General features: G+C 33.0%; 1 protein-coding gene across 3 annotated transcripts in view; it reads left to right on the forward strand.

Moving 5' to 3' along the window:
- Nucleotides 1-19,238, forward strand: part of LOC108686157 (pleckstrin homology-like domain family B member 1) — a 28,552-nt gene that overhangs the window by 3,048 nt on the left and 6,266 nt on the right. For 2 of the 3 annotated variants that reach the window (XM_018191289.1, XM_018191291.1), the window contains exons 2-9: nt 7,118-7,258; nt 11,786-11,959; nt 12,241-13,447; nt 13,646-14,564; nt 15,760-16,133; nt 16,204-16,354; nt 16,633-16,858; nt 16,938-17,103. In XM_018191289.1, the coding sequence (XP_018046778.1) occupies nt 7,120-7,258; nt 11,786-11,959; nt 12,241-13,447; nt 13,646-14,564; nt 15,760-16,133; nt 16,204-16,354; nt 16,633-16,858; nt 16,938-17,103 (3,356 nt within the window). In that variant the 5' untranslated portion in view covers nt 7,118-7,119. Of the gene's footprint in view, nt 1-4,226; nt 4,244-7,117; nt 7,259-11,785; nt 11,960-12,240; nt 13,448-13,645; nt 14,565-15,759; nt 16,134-16,203; nt 16,355-16,632; nt 16,859-16,937; nt 17,104-19,238 lie in introns of those variants that run through there. The other variant, XM_018191290.1, reaches the window with a different exon arrangement.

A 19,238-nucleotide genomic window follows, 5' to 3' on the forward strand; every position in this document is an offset into this window, starting at 1 on the left:
CGAATTAATTTGCAATCGTAACTAATCGATTGATTTTTTTAACAAATATCACATTTGCTTTCCCTTGATTTATTCCTATAACAAAATCATTTCTCTCAGTGTAATTCTAAAATAGTTATCGTTGGACGCTGTATAAGTACACAAACTTCGTCTTGATCTCGTCTTCGAATTTATCTCATTCTCCAATGCTGACAGTAGAACCCGCTAAAAACATACCACCCAACAATTTAACGTCATTTATTTCTATTGCCTTTATACGGGCCGTTACGTCATGCCGATTTCTCCGCCCTTCGTTGCCATTCTCATGCCGAGCTGCAGCTATGCAAAGTAAATTTCTCAGCTGTTTTCGCCACACAAAAATTTCTCGTTGAAATTTTTCAACGCGACAGGGATGCACAACCAAGAAATGCAAACGCGGATCAATAATTTAATCGATGTAGTAAGCATTATATGAACCAGCTCGAAAAACCAGTTATACTTCGTTAAACACGTTCTGCTGTTTCTGAAAAGGTTCGTAACGCCGGTAGATCAACCTTGAGAATAAAGATCTCCTAAACATATTTAATAATACATAATTTACATTATACTCGTTACGATTTATGTTTCTACTACTAGTACTTTCGCTTTGACTGCTCAACAGCATAAAATCCTGCCTTGAGAATCGTGACGAGGCGGTATTTTTCTTTCTCTCTGGTTTTATCTAATATTCTAACCGATCTAATACATATCATTTAAATTTTCCGAAAGGCGCGGCGTTAATCGATGTCGATTATAAAGCGCGTGCAACACAAGCCGGATTCTGCCCACGTAATGTCATTCAAAAAAGGAGTGGGAATTTTGTTTGGGTGGAAAATGAAAAAGAATCCTACGCGCTCTCTTTATACTCGCGCAGTTACAATTTTTAGAAAAAAAAAAAGAAAAAAAAGGAAATAATGAAAAATAATAAATAATTTAACAAAACTTTAAGATAAATAATTGAAATTTAAAAAAAATAGAAATACTTGTATAGAAAATAATTGTAGTGGAGCAATTAATATATTATAACAAACTTGTCAGCAAGGAACTTGTTAAGTCATTTGTCAAAATCGAAACATACAAAGCGAACGAGTAAATAGTTATTTTGTACTACTCATCTAGATATTTTATTATTCCATCGATAATATCTCATATATCTTTAAGATATCTTTACATTGGCGTTAATGCAGCTCGATGGGAAGCTGTCTAAAGGATCTGCATATGAGAAGAGCGATAAAAAATGAAGCTGAAGAAGCAGACAGAGAGGAAGATGCGGTTGCCAGGCAGATGTCGCCGCCAGACAAGCGAAACTGATGATTCGTAAAATGTTCGCACGAACGATTGTCACGCAATAGCTATGACATTATATGTATGTGTATCTCTTCGTTTAGTTACGTACATTGAACTAGTATTTCCGAGTTAGCTCAGCTTTTGCTCCTTCGCTCTAGATTGTTTTCCTTTAAATCATTAATCGTTATAGATGTTAGACGCGTTAGATTTTACGCGTTCTACATCGCTTGAAATCAATTGCCGCAAATTTAGACAATTGCCTCTATATCGATATAGCTGTTGATAAGTTATAAATTACAGGCAAACTGTTTTTCGTCCATGATAAATTTTACAGTTCGATCCTTATCGAGTGATAGCCGTTTAGAGTAAAAACGACTTATTACGTCTTTCGAAACGCGGTCATCTACCCATCACACGGTTCGGCAAACGCCTTATTCTCGAAAAATATCGCAGAGATTACAGTGTATCCTCTACAGTACAAAATATTGTAGCAACATTATGAAACATTATACTTTTAATATTTTGTGGGAAATGTTGCAATATATTGCTGCAGTGTTAATTCAATAGTAAGTACGCGGCCTCACCAGGAGATGAACGCGCTTCTCGTAAGAAGAAAATATTTTACAAGAAAGAATATGCAAATTGAGTTGGCAAGTCTCCCAACTTGAGTTGGAGATTTCCAAACTTTTTCGAGTGCTTTCTGGACTCCCGAATATTTTTTAATCATAATTTTGTCGTGTATAGTCTAAAATGTGATGATAAACACAATAACAATTTTAGCAATTAATAAAACTGGATTATTAAAATGTTGCATAAAGTTGCAGCATTATTTCTCTAAATATTGCGGTAATATCTCAGAATATTGCAGCAATATTTTATTTTAGCGGACATAGAAATAGTGCTACAATATTGCAGCAATATTTTATGAAACACTGCACTCTTTCAAAGTATTATTGCAATATTACTGTAATATTTCGTGTTGTAGAGAACGTTACACGTATTATAGATTCAAGAATATAGACTCTGATGATCTTTCCGTTTTTCTATCTAACAAATGGATTAAAAATGGAAATTTTATTTCGCGTTTTTTATTTTAAATTCGGTTTGTTGCAAAAGACATTAACCCTTTATACTCAAATTAAGAATCCAAATCCTAATTTCAGACTTTCCCTAAGTTTTTTCAAAAATTAACAACAAAAAATTTTGAAGTCATCGTATCAATTAATCAATCTTAGTAAGATAACAAATCTGAAGTAAGAAAGGAAAAAGCATCAAATATTACAATATTTTAGAACCAATTAATTTTTTTCCAATAGATAATAAGATATAATTTAGACTAATGCGCGTTTTTATCGCTATCTTAACAATGCAACAGACATTGTAAATCGAATTCACATTAATCCATATTGTACAATTTATATTGCCTATGCATCCGATCAAAATCGATTAGTCTTGAAATATTGTATATAATACTTATTGTATATAATACTTATCTTAATGTTTCTTCTTTTTACAATTGTGAGATCTATTATCCTGTCATATATGATTAATCGATCCGATAACATCAAAATTTGAAATGAATTTTTACTATATTAAATTGTATTTTAGTTAATTTTTACATTATTATTTTTAAATTTAATTTTAAATTTATCTATCAGAATTTACAATCAAACAATCGACTACATCTTTAAACTACATCTTTAAATATCCGGAGAATTGATAGAGAATTAATATGAGCGTGCAGAAATATCTTTTGCAACTGCATTTTAAAAGCGTGTTTCCACTTCTGATCCTTATAAATATAATATTTCCTCGGAGCTGCCGTGGACGTAAAGTAAGAGTAAGTTATTCATGAAATTGAATCTTTCATACCATGACAAAATTGCATGAGAATGTTGGGATGCTTCGCGCATGAAGCTTACACATATGCGAGTTGCCGCAACGGATGTTCTATATGCGGCAGAACGGAACGAAGCGGATAGGGCCGGACGCGGAGTGCTTACGATCGGTACCTGACACGAGCGTGCTCCTTCCTGCTAAAACGGTTTCTGTAAATAAACCAACATCCGAAGCTTAAAGCTCAAAGAAAGGGTAACTTCCAGTCGTCTAATCCCTTTATATCATTCTTTCAATTCAGAATTTTGTAACTTATCGACCGTCCCTACTGAAATTTTCACAAGTCACTCTTTATAAATGAGATCAGTTTCACTGTGAGAGAAGATGCTGACTTCATTTATTGGAAGTTTATAATAATAACTATTACATTTTTAACTTATCTTGACACCATACTGCTAATCTTTTCTAAATATTTTGTTGATAGTATAAGAGAAGTATTTTAAACGAGTATCAAGTTGGTCCTCCCATCTCACAAACGATAAAGATAAAGTTCATATCTCTGTAAGCGTCGCGGATGGCGGGGCATCTTTGTAAATCATTCCGCGTGTGGCGCAACTGACGTCATCGGTAAACGTTTATACTAACGCGTTAACTGTCGCTAATAGAGAGCAAACCGTTGACCCATTGAGACAAGCTCTACCAAAAAAATATGTCGATGGCAGCGGCCCGATTAATTAACTTACATTCCTTTCCATCCTGTTGCGTTTGTTGTGAGTGTGGAAAGTGTTTTCTTTGCAAGAAATATAAATGGTTTTAATCCAATTTAAAATTAAGATACCTAAATATAATTTGCACGAGAGGCGTGGCTACATGCTTTTATCAAAACTACGTTATCATTGTGCTATCGTCTCGTGTACGAGTAAATATTTGCGTTCGCCATTTGCCTGCCGAGTTTTGCTTCTTTCGTATCTCTACCTTTAGGTGCTTAAACTCTTACGCTACGATTTACGACCTGTTATGCGGTATGAAGAATATTTTCGATTTATACAAAAAAGACTGATACAGCAGAAAAAGATTACCATCGAGAAACGGACGAAATGAGGTATTTGTGAGGTATGAAATGAAGTTGTACCAACTGTATTTGCAAGCGATAATATGTTGTCAGAAGCTGGTGACGCTGCAAATTTGCGAGGAATTTGCTCTCATTTATTTTCAATTTGCCAGGTTTAGCTTTGAAAAAATTATTTAAGATTCTTAATGTTTTATGTTATATGTACAGATCTTTCAATAATTATTTGTTTCCTTTTTTATCTCTCTTAAAATCAATATTTTCTTTGCTATTTTGAAAATATTTCTATGCTTTTAATTAATAATTAAAATTCTCAATGGCGCAGAAATATATGTAATATTATTTTTAAAAATTTAGAAAATTCTAAATCATCTTCAAGAATTTTTTTTTTATTTATAATAATTCACAAGTTAACATAATAATAAATAACACAGGCTCACAAAAAAAAGTACCCTGTACTAGGAAGGAGACAGTTATTTTTATGTATTTTAAGTCGCTGAATACAAATCTGATATCAAAATACCATAGGATCATTCAGGAAAAATTTTCAATCTAGAGCGAAAAAATGGATCAAAAATGGGAAAAAAATGATCCATTTTTTCCCATTTTTTCATTCTAGATTAAGAATTTTCTCTGGATGGTCCTATTTTGATGTCAGATTCGTATTCAGCGACTCAAAATACATAAGAATAAGATCTTCACCCCAGCAGAGGGTATTTTTTTTGTGGGTCTTTTGTGGGTCTAATTTTATTATTATGTTATACAATATTATCCTCTATGATATTTGAATTATTAATGGATTAATTTTGGATTATTAATTTAATATTTCTCAATCTTTTTATATATTCTCTTCGTACATTTCCACTAATCATTAGTTCACCTGCACATGGACAGGTGTCTACTGTTGGAATGAAGTCACGCGAGAGCGAACTCGCAAGGACGATACACCTGCACTTTCGATGCCTTGACTGGTTTTAAATAAGTGCTATTTATAATGTATTAGCGATAATGCCTTTTCTAGAACTATAGCATCTCTTTCACGACTATTAATTCTTTAAAATTATAATAAAGTAAATGTTTTCTTATCGATTTAATGCGTTTCATTAAATTGCGTGTGCATATGTTACTATCGGATATCTTATCAAATACTCCAGTATGATGTTCCGACCAGGAGAGAGACAGTGCGAATATCGATCCAATTACGATTTCCAAGAGCATTCGTTCGCGCGTTCAGACGATGAAATTGAGCTGCAAAATAAACTGATGATCTACCAGATTTCCAACGTTGACCTATCAGCAATCTTCGTTAGCAAGAAAAGTGATGATTTCGCGATATCCAGTATGTACGCAGAGTCCAGAGATAATGATAACACTCCTGTTTCCTCATAAAGATCTCAGCTTCAAGCTAAGAAATCCAACGCAACCCAACGTCTTAATCGTTGGCTTTAAATTACTCGCCGATGAAATCCGAGGAGGTGTAATTTAAGCAGATTGTGGGTGCAGTACACGACCGTATAGCGCTATGAATCGTTTAGTCGATCAACTACAAGGGTAAACCACTAAAATTTCGTATATGAAAATATTATTCTTCATAGAATGTTACAAACAATAGTAAAGTGGAATCACTAAAAGAAGCTCATTCTTCAGTCATTTAAATTAAAAATTTTTCCTTTGTTTCTATTTCAAAGATATTTCTGAGTTTTTTAGTATTAATTTAATAAAATATAGATAGAATTATTATAAAAGAATTATTTTAGAAATTAAAAAAAACTTCAAACCATCTCTAAGAATTTTCCTTTTTCATTTATGAATTGGCAAAAAATAAATAATTTTATTATTATGTTTATTCCGAACATTATTCTATGCATCCTCTATGCATTTCTATGCGTTTTCACTGTGTAAGCACATGATACAGAAATTGCAAATGGAATACATTACTTCCTCGTGGTCAAACGCGTTAGCAAAGTTCAACGGGACGGCCTAACGTAATGTGCTTAATTAAAGTTGTTTCAACTCGTTAAGATCCTTCACATGAGATGAACAACCCTATAAACGGCCTGCAAGTACATCGTACACTGCAACGATAAATTTTTAGCTTAATCAAAAATTTTCTAAATTCATCTTAATATTTATTAATTATAAAATTATCTTATAAAATATTACATTCAACTGAAAGGATCTATTAGTACAAGCAAAATAATGAAATGAAGATTGACTAATAAAATTATCTCAGTATATAGGCGCAATATTACCATAAATCTCTGCAGAAGAGATGCAGTAGGTCGCAAAAAGGTTAAGAACCCCTGTAGACTAAGTTTATGATGGGACAAGGAGAAAGAAAAAAAAGAAGATAGAAAAATCCTTTCCCGTCTCAGAAAGACCGGTTTTTCGTCCCTGTTTTTTCTTTTTGGGCAACCCTCCTTATTCTTATCCGCCAATGTGAAGCTTCGCTTGTAGAACTCATCTGGATCGATCTCTTGTGAAACGATAGCCATAATCTTCGACGAGGTCGTTCGTTGTAGTTAATAATAAGGCTCGGTAAACCTTCTTCCCAATAGGTGGTATATGTTCGATCGAGCGTAATTTTAATGATGTCCCCCAGCTGGGCATGCAAATTCTTACAGCTGTCAACTATTTCAATCCTCGCAAAACCACTGCATATTTTTTGTAATTTTGTGAAAATTTTTGATATATAGCGTTTTATATTAAAAATATCGTTTTTTTTTCAAACATTGCATTTTTATAAATGGCAATTAAAGTCAATTGATTGCGAGATTGTAAACGAGAAACGATATGGGATCGTTTGCACGAGAACTAATGGAACTAAATCGTTGTTTCCTATCACCGATTTCTTCGTTTCATCTGCTAATTTATTGCGCATTTATCACGAATGTTTTTGTTTTGCAGGTATGGCGAGCATAGCAGCCGCCAGTCTCGAGGTGCACGAGACGGGTCGGGCGTTACGCGTGCAAACGGAAACACCGCATCTCGTCTCCATGGGAAGCGGTCGACTGTCGACGGCCGTGACTTTGCATCCTCTACCCGAAGGTTAGATATAAATGCGATATGCGCTTTTTTATTTCTTTTTCTTCTTTAATGACAAACAGTTTTTTCATGTTGAAGTTCTTAATCAACCTATATTTACATTTAATTGTATTAAATTTCGAAAACGTCTCTTAGACTGATACAATCATTATAGAATAATCAAGTAAAATCGAATAAAACATAGATATAAATTTAATGTTATTTTGTTACTAATTGTTGCTAATTGTTGCTTTATTTGAGATTTTATTACTTTAGTCAATTTAATAAAAATGATAGTTGTATCAACTTAAGTTTAAAGTTAGCAGCAACTACAGAAAAAAATGATTAATATCCTTCTATGAATGCTATGCTTATTAGTATAAAAGATTATATGCTTGTCAATATATTACTATACTATACTTTCGTTTTGATCATGATTACATTTCAAGAAAAAAACATTTCGACACGCAGTTTGCAGAATTGGATATAAATTCATTCTGAAATATTTCAGCACTAAGCTTCGCTTTGACCGAGAATCAGATTTATTTTTCTTAATTAAGAATAAAAGAATACAAAAATTAAAAAGCGCGAAATAACTCTTAAATACTATTTTTGTTTCTAATTAGTTAATTTGTATCATTCCTAATTCAGAAAAATCATTCCCCAATTACCTTACACCTAACACAATATGTTTTGACCGATGTGAATCTAGCGTTCAACTTTATCAAAAATAAAAATACTGCAAGCCATTTGTACTTGTTTGTACCGATCATTATTTCATTTGTATCTCAAACAGTTAAACAAAAAGTGAAAAATAAAAAATGGCCAGCGCGCAACTTTAAGATTTTTTAATATTATTTATGCCATTCGAAAGAGAATCGTTTTTTTTTTGTACCCGTTTGTATTTCAAAGGGTTCGGAGACACAGCGATTTTAAAATTTCGAAAATGCACCAAGAGGGGAAGTCGGTCATTTTTAAAGATATCGAAATGGGATTATTTCGTTTGAGGTACAAACGAAATAATAATCGGTACAAACAAGTACAAACAAAGTATAAACAGCTAACAGTATTAATTTTTATTTTTGATAAAGTTGAACGCCAGGTCTATCGGTTATGTCTTGATTATATTTTTCTAATTTTAGATTTCATTTTTCTGATTTTATTACTTAATATTCTAATTCGTTATAATACGTAATATTCTATTTCAATTCGTAATATTCTAAAGTCGTTATCCCATTTTTAACCTTCGAAAATTATCTCCAAATACTCCGCGTCAATATATAATAAACTCTTTAAATTTGCAAATTCAATAAAATTCTCGATGGGTATCATTAATAAGCTGAAAAATAATTTGATAATATTAAATAATAATTATAGTTATTATAATCATAAAAATGGTTGAAATTACCATAAAAAATGATCCAAATAACTATAATTATATAGTCATTTTAGGAAGACAATCCCAAATTGTTTTTTTCTCAATTTTTTTATCAGTATTTAATGAAATTAATATTTTATGTTGTGTTAGTGTAATTAAGGGATTTTTCTGAATCACAAACTTGAAAATGGAACAGCATTGAAGAGATATATTTCGTTTATTTAATTTTCGATTTTTTTCTGTGATTTTTAGCTGTGCTAATTATAAATTTAAGTTGTACGACCAAAAGCAATAACATCGCAAATAAAGTAATAAAAAAAACATTAAATTTGTGCAATCTATGTTTCATTTCATTGCGCGACAGTAGTGCCAGTTTAATAGATGTATTTTCGGAAGCGCATATCTAAAAGCAAAAGAATGATACACAGATACAGTTAATTTTTTTCTATTCGCGAGATATTTTCTCATCATCTATGTGAAATGAGCAAAACTAAATCGGGTTGGAAGCAACAGATAAATTCATCGCCACGTAATCATGATTCATCCGGTATTCTTAATCCAAGGCTCGAATACCATTGTTTAAACTGATAAAACTTTACGGCGCTATCGAATTTACTGATAGAAGTTACTACTATTAAATGAAATAATTCGAGAAACAAAAATATTGAATAATATTTTTTCGTCCTTTGCATTATCGTGAGAAAAACATATTGGGACAGATAACAATGATAAAAAATGCGTGCGTGCATGCGTACGTGCGTGCGTGCGTGCGTGCGTGCGTGCGTGCGTGCGTGCGTGCGTGCGTGCGTGCGCGCGCGCGCGCGTTTCATTAGACAAGTGATGGTAGTGAACTGAAACAATAAGTTTATTTTTTATTCTTACACTAAACTACATTAGAATTCTCTTTCTCATTTTCGTCAAATATCAAACATATGTCTATCTCATATTAAGTTCCAAAAGTACATTAGTTCAGCCACTGAACACAGACCTAATATCAGTTCGTAAAATGGCGAACAGATTAAACAAACACATCAGGCAACATCATAACGGAGTTAAATTACTACTAACTCGTGACTTGAAAGAAAAGGGATTCTGGGATATAACCGATTACAAGAATTTGACAGTTTGTGTATTTTAGAATACCTTAAATATAGTCGATGCGTCATGCAACCGCGTGAAAGATAATGACGTGAATCAAAATTTGTTTACCCCAAATAATTTTAGGTGGTTTTTAAGAAAATCTTTAAGATTGAATTTTGTTAAGCGAAGGAACAAATGAATAAAAGATCGAAAGAGGAGAATAGAGAACAAGAAACAATATAAATGATTAGTGTGAATTTGATATGAATAAATTTAGGGGCGGATGTGCATGTACCTGCGTAACACTTGCACAAAGATAGGATGTGTAGGATGAAATTGATTGACAGGAAGTTATCTTCCGTTCACTAGGACAACCGAATAACATAATTCCATTGGGAAATAGGCTTTTCTAAATTTATAAGTCCAATAGCTCCCATAAAATTTAATTTATAAAACAGAATAATAAAACAGAGTAATAAATGAAATAATAAGTTGAAAATTTTCATTCATAGAAACTTGAAAAATTTCTAACCAAGAGTTAAAAAGGTCAATTAAAATTTTTTCATTTTCATCAATTGAAATTTAATTGCGAGAATTACTTCTAAAATATGAAGAACTCTAGAACTCTTTGGACAAGAACCAAATTTGAATTATATTGAAGCATATTGAAATTTTGAAAATGGGACACTAACGTCATAGACTTCACTTTTTCTCTGTGCACCTGTCTGTCTGTCTACCGGCTCGCTTACGTATGTGTCGGAACACCACATCTCCTTGGAATTTACGATCGTATTTCATTTTGAAATCATGAGGAACTTTCTCCGATTAAAATAATGCATTCCATAGCAAAATTCAAACTTTGAAATCTCATCTTCATCGGGCATGATTTAAATAGATTGTCACATTTTCGACAAAAAATTATTATACTTTAACGATTGGATATAATTATAAATAACTGCGATTTACAAGCAAGTATTTTCGAAATAAATATCTTTAATTAATCAACGTATGAATTAATTATGCTGCATATTCTTGAGAATGCTAAACATTCTAAACAACACATCCGGGAGAGAAAAAATTAGCTCAATCGTCGCTTATATTATGTGCATCTAGGTACCATCGGATACTTATATGTATTCCTCACAACGCGCATCGTGGCCAACACATTTCCAAAAAGACCGAAAATGCAACGAGAGAGTGCACGACCGCGCTAAAACTAAATATAACTGCAGTCCTTCGTAGAATGCATCACGATTTACCCGTGTCGCGTAGAACGGAGCACATATAGAATTATTTTACAGAAACTAATGCGAGTTTGTGAATCTATCGAGAATCGATTTTATACGATTGTGAAAAATCCCAACTACTCTCCGTATGCATTAATGTTTATTAGCATTTTTTTTAGATCATTAAAAATATTAATTTGAACAAATTTGATTTCAAGAGTGCATAATAAAATTTCTATACTTGAAGCGAAGTGTATTTTAGTTTGACAATATTCCGCTTCAATTCCGCACTTCCGTATTTATATTGTGTACACTAAAATTCTGTATATCGGGTGAAGAATATATCCGGCCATCCTCGTCGCGGCCGCGACCGCCAGGTCGTTGACATTCCCAGAAGACTCAAATTAATATTGTAAACTCGAGTTTCATATGCCCTTCGGAATCGAAGTTTCCGCGAAACGGTTCCGCGGATAAGCTCGAGAATTCGATTATATCGATATTTATATTCTGATACTCGTGGGAACGGCTTTGCCAAAATTAATGTGACTCACATTACGTTGGAAAGTGCGTTACTAAGCTCGCGAGAATTTCGATCGGAATGCATACACGCTCGCCTGGTTTCCATTCAACCGTAAGACGCGCGCAAGCGATATTTAGTCACGTTTCCTGATCTTCTTCGTATCGCTTTTTTTATCTTGTTTATCTCTCTTTACGTTCGAAAAATTTTCGAAATTGTTTCTCAAAACTGAATGACTTCCGATATCACCGAATTTATTATAAAACAAAAAAAATTTGGATACTTTTGTCTCTTGATTTTTCTCATTTGAGAAATAAATTTATTCTTTCCCTTTTTCATTTGCTACACAGGTAAGATCACAATTGGATCCAACCGAGATGCGGACATTTTGGTGGCCGGTACCGGCGTCGAATCTATGCATTGTGCTATCGAAAACAATAATGGTGTGGTCACTTTGTTCCCCATAAATGGCAATACGTTCATCGACGGTGTAGCGATAAATTCGCCAGTGAGACTCGCGCAAGGTAAGAAACCTTGACCTAAATACGAATGACCGTGACCAGTGGGCGTGCAGATGTCCTAAAAAAGTAAGAATGTCCTTTGTATTGATAAAAATAATCTTTTTTGAGAAACATCTCGTTATTTATTAGCGCAATATTTATTGCGTGAGAAATAACTTTTTTTTTCTATTTATCGTATTAAAATTCGTTTGGTTAAAAAAATAAAAAATATATAAATCAAAGTTATGAATGTACTTAAATTTATTGTAATTATTATAAAGATAAAAAGGCGTTAAATGTTTCAGGTTGTATGTTATCGATAGGTCGATCGAACTACATGCGTTTCAATCATCCAGCCGAGGCTAAACACTTACGATCTGTCTTTCCCCACTCGAGAATCTCAATGGCGCCGATAAGTTTTGCTCTTCCTGACGGCCAGCCGCAGGAAAATCATCACTTAGAGCGAAAGCCACCAGTCGCACCGCGAAAATCTCCTAGGAATTCTTGCTCTGACGATGAGATGGGTTTTCTGAGCAAGCTGACTAAGTTTGAGATGCTGTCGAAGCAAAACAGAACCAATTGTGTTTCACCGAAAGTATTTCCTGCTGGTGCTCTTACAACGAATGTACCAGCCGATCAAATCCTCGGTCATTCAAGATCGTCGAGTCTGGTATCCTTGACGAAATCTCCGGTGAACGGTTTCACCATGAATGGTAACGTTGATTCGGTATCACAGAACTCAATCATTTACCATGACGAGACTCGTCAGCGATCAGAATCGCGTCTCAGTACGCCTCGATCGAATAATGCAGCCAACGTGCAGTGCCAGAATCACAATCAGATTAGAATGTACTCGGCGGAAACATACTTAAAAACATGTAAACCATATCACGAGAATAACAATAAAAACGCGAGATCTCCATATGTTGGAATGACATCTCCAAAAATCGTCACCGCTCGAAGCGATGACTTGATGTCCCGAAGTATGACTTGTCAGAGTTCGAACGAACTTGATCATCTCGTTGATAGGGATTTCGACATGAGTCAAAGTCTTATCGTCACGAAAACGACTACTACAGAATTTCTACAATTGGAAAAATACGGATCGAATCCGAATATTTGTAACGCCAGTGGAGATGCCAATGTTGAAATCTTGAGGCCATCTAACGCTCACGGATTCGGCTCAAATCCAAATGTTAAGCGAATTCTACCACCAAGTCCAGCATTTAATCGGAATCCAAGATATAGTGAGCAAAAAAGAGTTTACGCAAGGATCAAGAGTCCTACCCCAAGTGTCGGTAGCAATTGCTCCCTCGAAGAATTGCGAGAAAGGCAAGCCGACGCGGAGAATAAACGCAGAGAAGCGGAGACCAAGCGGAAACAAGCGCAGGAAGAGAGGTTGCGGGAGCAAGAGGTCGAGAGGCAAGAGAAAATGAGGCTCGAAGAGATCTTGGCAATGTGTGCCGAATACGAAAGACAAAGCACGATCGAAAAGCCGAGGCAACCTAATCGGTAACTATCGTATTTTATTTACATTTTATTTGCTTTCCTTTTATATTAATTCTTTTTCTAATAATTTTCTTTGTCTTTTTTGTGTCATGAGATAGAAAATGGAAGAGATTTATAGAAATTTATTAATATTAAATATTCAAATATTTCTTTTAAGTCCATTTACTTGCAAACAAAGTATACTTATGTAATATTTTACAGGATTATAACAAATGGATCTCTTCCGCGTGACAAGAGACTCGGCTATACTTCTTTCGATAGTCCGAAGAGCCCATCGAAAAATCAACCGCATTTTTCTTTTGACACTATCAAACAAACCAATTGGGGTGCTTCATACGAGAATGTATCCGTGCAAAATTCTAAAGTTATTTTTCAAAATGGCAATTCGTCCGCCAATCGTAGAGATCAATCTGCTCAAGTTGAAAATCGTAATGCTTCCGTAGGATCGCCACATACAAATACACCAAATAATAATCAACCGGCGAAATATTCTAATGTTCATAATAAGAATGCTAACTATAGCTTCTCAGGTTCAATTTCTCGTGGCAGCAACTATGAAAACGTTAGCACTGACAATAATAAAAAGAGCGGTAGTTACATCGCTGGAACAGGCAATTGCATGAAAGCTGAAGACGATACCAAAGGCTCATCGTCCACATACGGAACGATTCGACTGAACGGAGCAAAAATCGAACCGCAAACGACGCAAAATGGGAACGCAAGTATTTATGAAAACGTCGTATTATCCCCGACGACACGGAATAATAATCAGAATCATTCCATGCCAAAGAAAAACAGCCAATTGTCAAACTCGTACGAAATGATAGAAAATAAATTGGCCATATCGAATGATGATCTCCTTGAAGCGATCGAGCAATTATCTATGCTATCAAAATCCAAAGAAATCTACGTGACTCCCAAGCGAAACAATTCTGAAAAGGATAACGCAAAGTCCAATGAAGTAAAAGCTGACAAAGAGAGAAAGCAATTGGAAGAGGAAGACAGGAAAAAATACATAGAATTTTTGCAAAACGAAAAATTGCACATTCTTGGTAATATGGATGCTTTGAAAAGGAGCGTCGCTGAAATTGAAATTCAAGAGGAAGAAATTAGTAGAGAGGTAATTATTTTATTCTGGTTTATTATATTATTAAGCAAGATTGAATACATAAATTCATAGTTTTGTGACTGTTATCTTGTACTACGCGTATCACATATTAAATAAGTTATTTATATGTTCTCTTTATCCCTTTCTGGGCATGTGGAAGGCATCTAATTGTAAGTATTGGTTCTGTCAGATAATAATAATAATAATAATAATAATAATAATAATAATAATAATAATAATAATAATAATAATAATGTGTGCATGCGTGCGTGCGTGCGTGCGTGCGTGCGTGCGCGCGCGCGCGTGTGTGTGTGTGTGTGTGTGTGTATACAATAATTGTACATATTTATATGATAAATAATAAAATTATTAGTGACAAACTCTAGGGGAATGCTAAGGAAACTCAATCTTCGTTAGCTATGTTTAAATTCGTTTCTCGAATTAATATTTAGATACACATTAATCTTTTCCTGTAGATTCTTTTTATAGTATCATATTTCTTTGATTTCTAATTATTTTTCATTTAATGTTAGTGTAATCCAATTCAGAATGCAACAGTAGTAATGATAATGATATAATTAATTTCTCATGCAAAAATAAAGCGAATTGAAAAGAATTTTTGATTTTAAAACAAATTGACTTGTCCCAATCTATACTTTATCAATAGAAAAATTATAATAAAGAAATCATAAAAATAAAATAAGTCGATGTTTAGAAATTTTCGAGGTCAAATAGGGGTATCAGTTTATAAAAAAATACGGACTATAATAAAAACTACGGAATATATTGTTTTATTATTTCGTAGAAATTTTATTTCGTAGAAATTTCCGAGAGAAAGCGTTCGCTATTATTGGTGTATTCTTTTAGTTTATCCAATCAGAATTGTAGATTTAGAAAAATATACCAATAACAGCGAGCGTTCACTCAACCGTTGAATGCCTCTCATCTTAGATAATGGCACTTGAACGGACTTCTAAAATTGAATTTTTCAAGAATAAAACATCATAAGGAAAAGAGTAATTGTTTGATTTATTTTCGCACAAGAAAGATTATCCATGGTTAAGTAGTTTTTATGAAGTAATAAAACAATGTATTTTGTAAGTAATTATCTTGCCAATGTCTTATTTTTCGATAAAGTTAGATTTAGAAAATTAGCACAAATAAGTATTCAAAGATATTAAAAATCAATATGTTGTTTATTTGACAGCTTGAATTGGAGAAAGCGCTTGTATCCGCGGAATATGAATCAGAATCCTTGAAGCTCACGCAAGATGAAGGAGAGAAGATAAAGGTGCAAATGAGAATAAATGAACTGGAAAGAGAAATGGCAGAAGATAATGCGACTCATTCGAATTTGCAAGCTGAAGCAAAACAACGTGTTCAAAAGGTACAGCAAGCTTGCGTTCAACTGGATGAACAATTGACCAATTGCACAGATGAAATTATGCAGCTGGATATTGCTAACAAGTTAACAGTGCAGCAGGATGTTTTAGAGAGCGAAAGGAAAGCTTTCGAAGATTTGGAGTTTCATCATCTTGAAGAAGAGGCGAGTAAATTAGCTACGAGAGAAGAGCTACAAAGGTATACTATAATCGTTTAACTATCATATTCAGTTTTTCTCGAGATATACATTACGTGCATGTTTTTGCAGATACTTGAGTGATCTCACAAGCAAGATCGAAAACAGGAAATTGCAACTGACTCATCTGGAATCGCAGCGGTCTGAAGCAAAGAACACGGCAACTAAAGAGGCTAGAAGTTTGGAGAGACAGAAATTGGGGCATTTGAAGCGATTGGAAGAAGTCAGTAAAGTAACAATAAAATAAGTATGAGAAATATTAATCCATTAAAATCGATGTATGTTTAAGCAGGATGAAATTAGATTACAAATTCTCTCCTCCAACAAAATTATTTTCCTGCACAACAAAATTATCAAGCTAATTAAACATCTCGTATTGCATGCTATGTCTTAATGGATACTGTATCATAGGTTTTATTAATTAATTATTTATTAATTAATTCATCATTTCATTAATTCATCAACTAATAGTTAATTAATCAACGATTGTAATTATGATAGGCTCGAAATAGAGTACGAGAGATAAATGAAGAGCTTGGCTATCTGGCCCAAAATTCTGCTGAATGTTCTGAAGAAAAACGATCCCCGAGTAGAGAAGACTTCGACAGAATCTCCAGAGTAACTAATGATTCTCCCATCGTAAACAATCAAGGTAGCTTAGGAAGAAAGACGATCGAATCACTGAAAGAAATCGAAAGAAATCGGCAGCTTCATTTAGCTAAACAAGGTACAAATTATTCCAATTTATGATACATTTTATACTTTAAAAAGGATAAATAAAAATAAAAATATTAATATTTTTTCAGGGAGTCAAGTAATCTCGGAAGAAAGACGTAGAGTCGAAGAATTGAAAAGACGCGTACAGGATGAAGTCCGTTCACAATGGGAAGAAAGAAAAATGAACTGTGCGTCTTTTAATAGCGTTGAATCTGGCGAAGAATCTTCCAGTTATTCTACTGGACCAACAGAAAGGTAAGCCTTAATGATAACGATTTTTTTCAACACTTTTTTATGTATTACATGAATTCGAATTTTAACAATTTTATTATTATAATTCTTCAAATTTTTTTAATTAATCCAAAATTTAAAAGCCTTATTATTTATTATAATTCTTTTGTATATCTTTTTATAGGGCGTCAGAACAATGTTTTGAAAATTTTTATTTATATTCTTTCGCGACAATATAACATTTAAATGTATCCTAAATATGTATTTATATATATATATATACAAAACAAACTGCACCCTGCTACAAACGGATGTTTATTATGCGAATAAAAATCAATGTAAATAAACGTATATTATTGTACCACGAAGTATACGTAATACAAGATGCGTACATTATCGCGCAGTATCGCAATTAATCACGATCTTTCCATCGTTGATTGAAACTTATTACGAAACCTTTTTCATCTACACGAATGTTGTGTAATGTGTATATCACTTTATGATAGTCTGAGTGTATCCTATGCATCCGATACAAAATCAAAATTATCCATTCAATGCAAGTAAAATAAGTACTTAAAGTATTCCACGATTAAGTACACCTACTTATCCTCCATTTCTTCAAAAAATAATTTTTATCATAATGTAAAAAATATAAATAAATTAGAAGTTAAATCAAGAGAAATGATTATATTTTGCGAAATTTCTCAGAGAATTAGAGAATTTTTTGACCTTATTATTATATTATTAGGATTATTGTTAATATACAAGATGTTAAGAGCAATTACTGATTGCGTGCGAGGGCCGCATATCGTGTTGATTTGATCGACACTCGGCTTGAGTCTTCATTCTCTTGTGGTACAAAGTAGGCGGGGCGTTATCGCGTGATATGATATCTGTGTAACTATATGTCTTCTGATGGTTCTACTTGCATTAACGTGCCATGTACGGAAAATCAATGAAAAATGAAATGTTCAGCGAAAGATGAATATTATAACGTGATATGAAAATATATAAAAAAATGTGATATACAGATAAAGAAATAACGAAGAACAAATAAGCAACGGAATTAAAAACGAATATTTCGGTAGTTATTATCGATAATGCTCCAAAATGAATCCCAGAGAAATGAGTGAGATAATGCTGAACGAGGCCAGAGTTACGGGATGCAACCTAATTACTTTCCTTACTAGTAATCGTTGTTACCTGTGCGCTAAAGATTGGATTTGTGACAACTGTTATCATCCTCTGGAAATTCACGCGCGCGATATTCATCAACGTTATTTGTGAGTTATTGCTTTTGAAAGAAAATTATCTTTTCTTCAAAAACGACCTTCGATTGAATTTATAAGACGATTTAAAATCTTCAAAGAATAATTTAACACGAGTATATACATTATAAAAAGCCTAATTTCAATTAAGTCTCTTCAAAGTATTTATATCATGTAGAGAATAAAATAGATAAGAGTAAATCATTTTACATAAAAAAGCTATAAATAAGTTAAATCAAAGAAATTAAAATAAAATAAAATAACACGTCGCATTAATTATTATTACAATAATACAAATGCATAAACTACACATAAAATTAAAATAAGTCTAACAAGAAAAAATAGATCAATGCTCACCTTTTAACCCTAAAGACGTCATAATATATTTCCGCATAAATGCACAATACATAGATGTAGTTACAAAGGTGATATAATTAATTTGTGTATGTATGTATGTTACGACTTATATATAAATAATTTGCATATATAGAATCATAAAAACTTATTTTTAGATGAGTTATCATAAAATGCCAAGATTTTGTTAAGCTTTCCCAGTTACAATTTTATATTATTAATTTTTATATTTATATCGGAGTTTTATATATAATTGATTATACTTTCATTAGAAAAGTTTTGATTACAAATTATAAATATTTGTCAAATATATTTCTGTTATGCCATTTTATTAAATTCTTGCATGACCAAATTATATGTATTTGATCATCATAACTCTTCACTCAATTCGTGCGCGCGCGCGCGTAATGTGTGTGTGTGTGTGTGTGTGTGTGTGTGTGTAGGTATGTGTGTGTAGAATTGTCTTAGACGAATTAAATCGTTTAAATCACAACATATCTATATATTCGCGTACGCCCCCCCCCCCCCCCCCCCCCA

The sequence above is a fragment of the Atta colombica genome, unplaced genomic scaffold, assembly GCF_001594045.1.
Source record: "Atta colombica isolate Treedump-2 unplaced genomic scaffold, Acol1.0 scaffold164, whole genome shotgun sequence".
Classification (NCBI taxonomy): domain Eukaryota; kingdom Metazoa; phylum Arthropoda; class Insecta; order Hymenoptera; family Formicidae; genus Atta; species Atta colombica.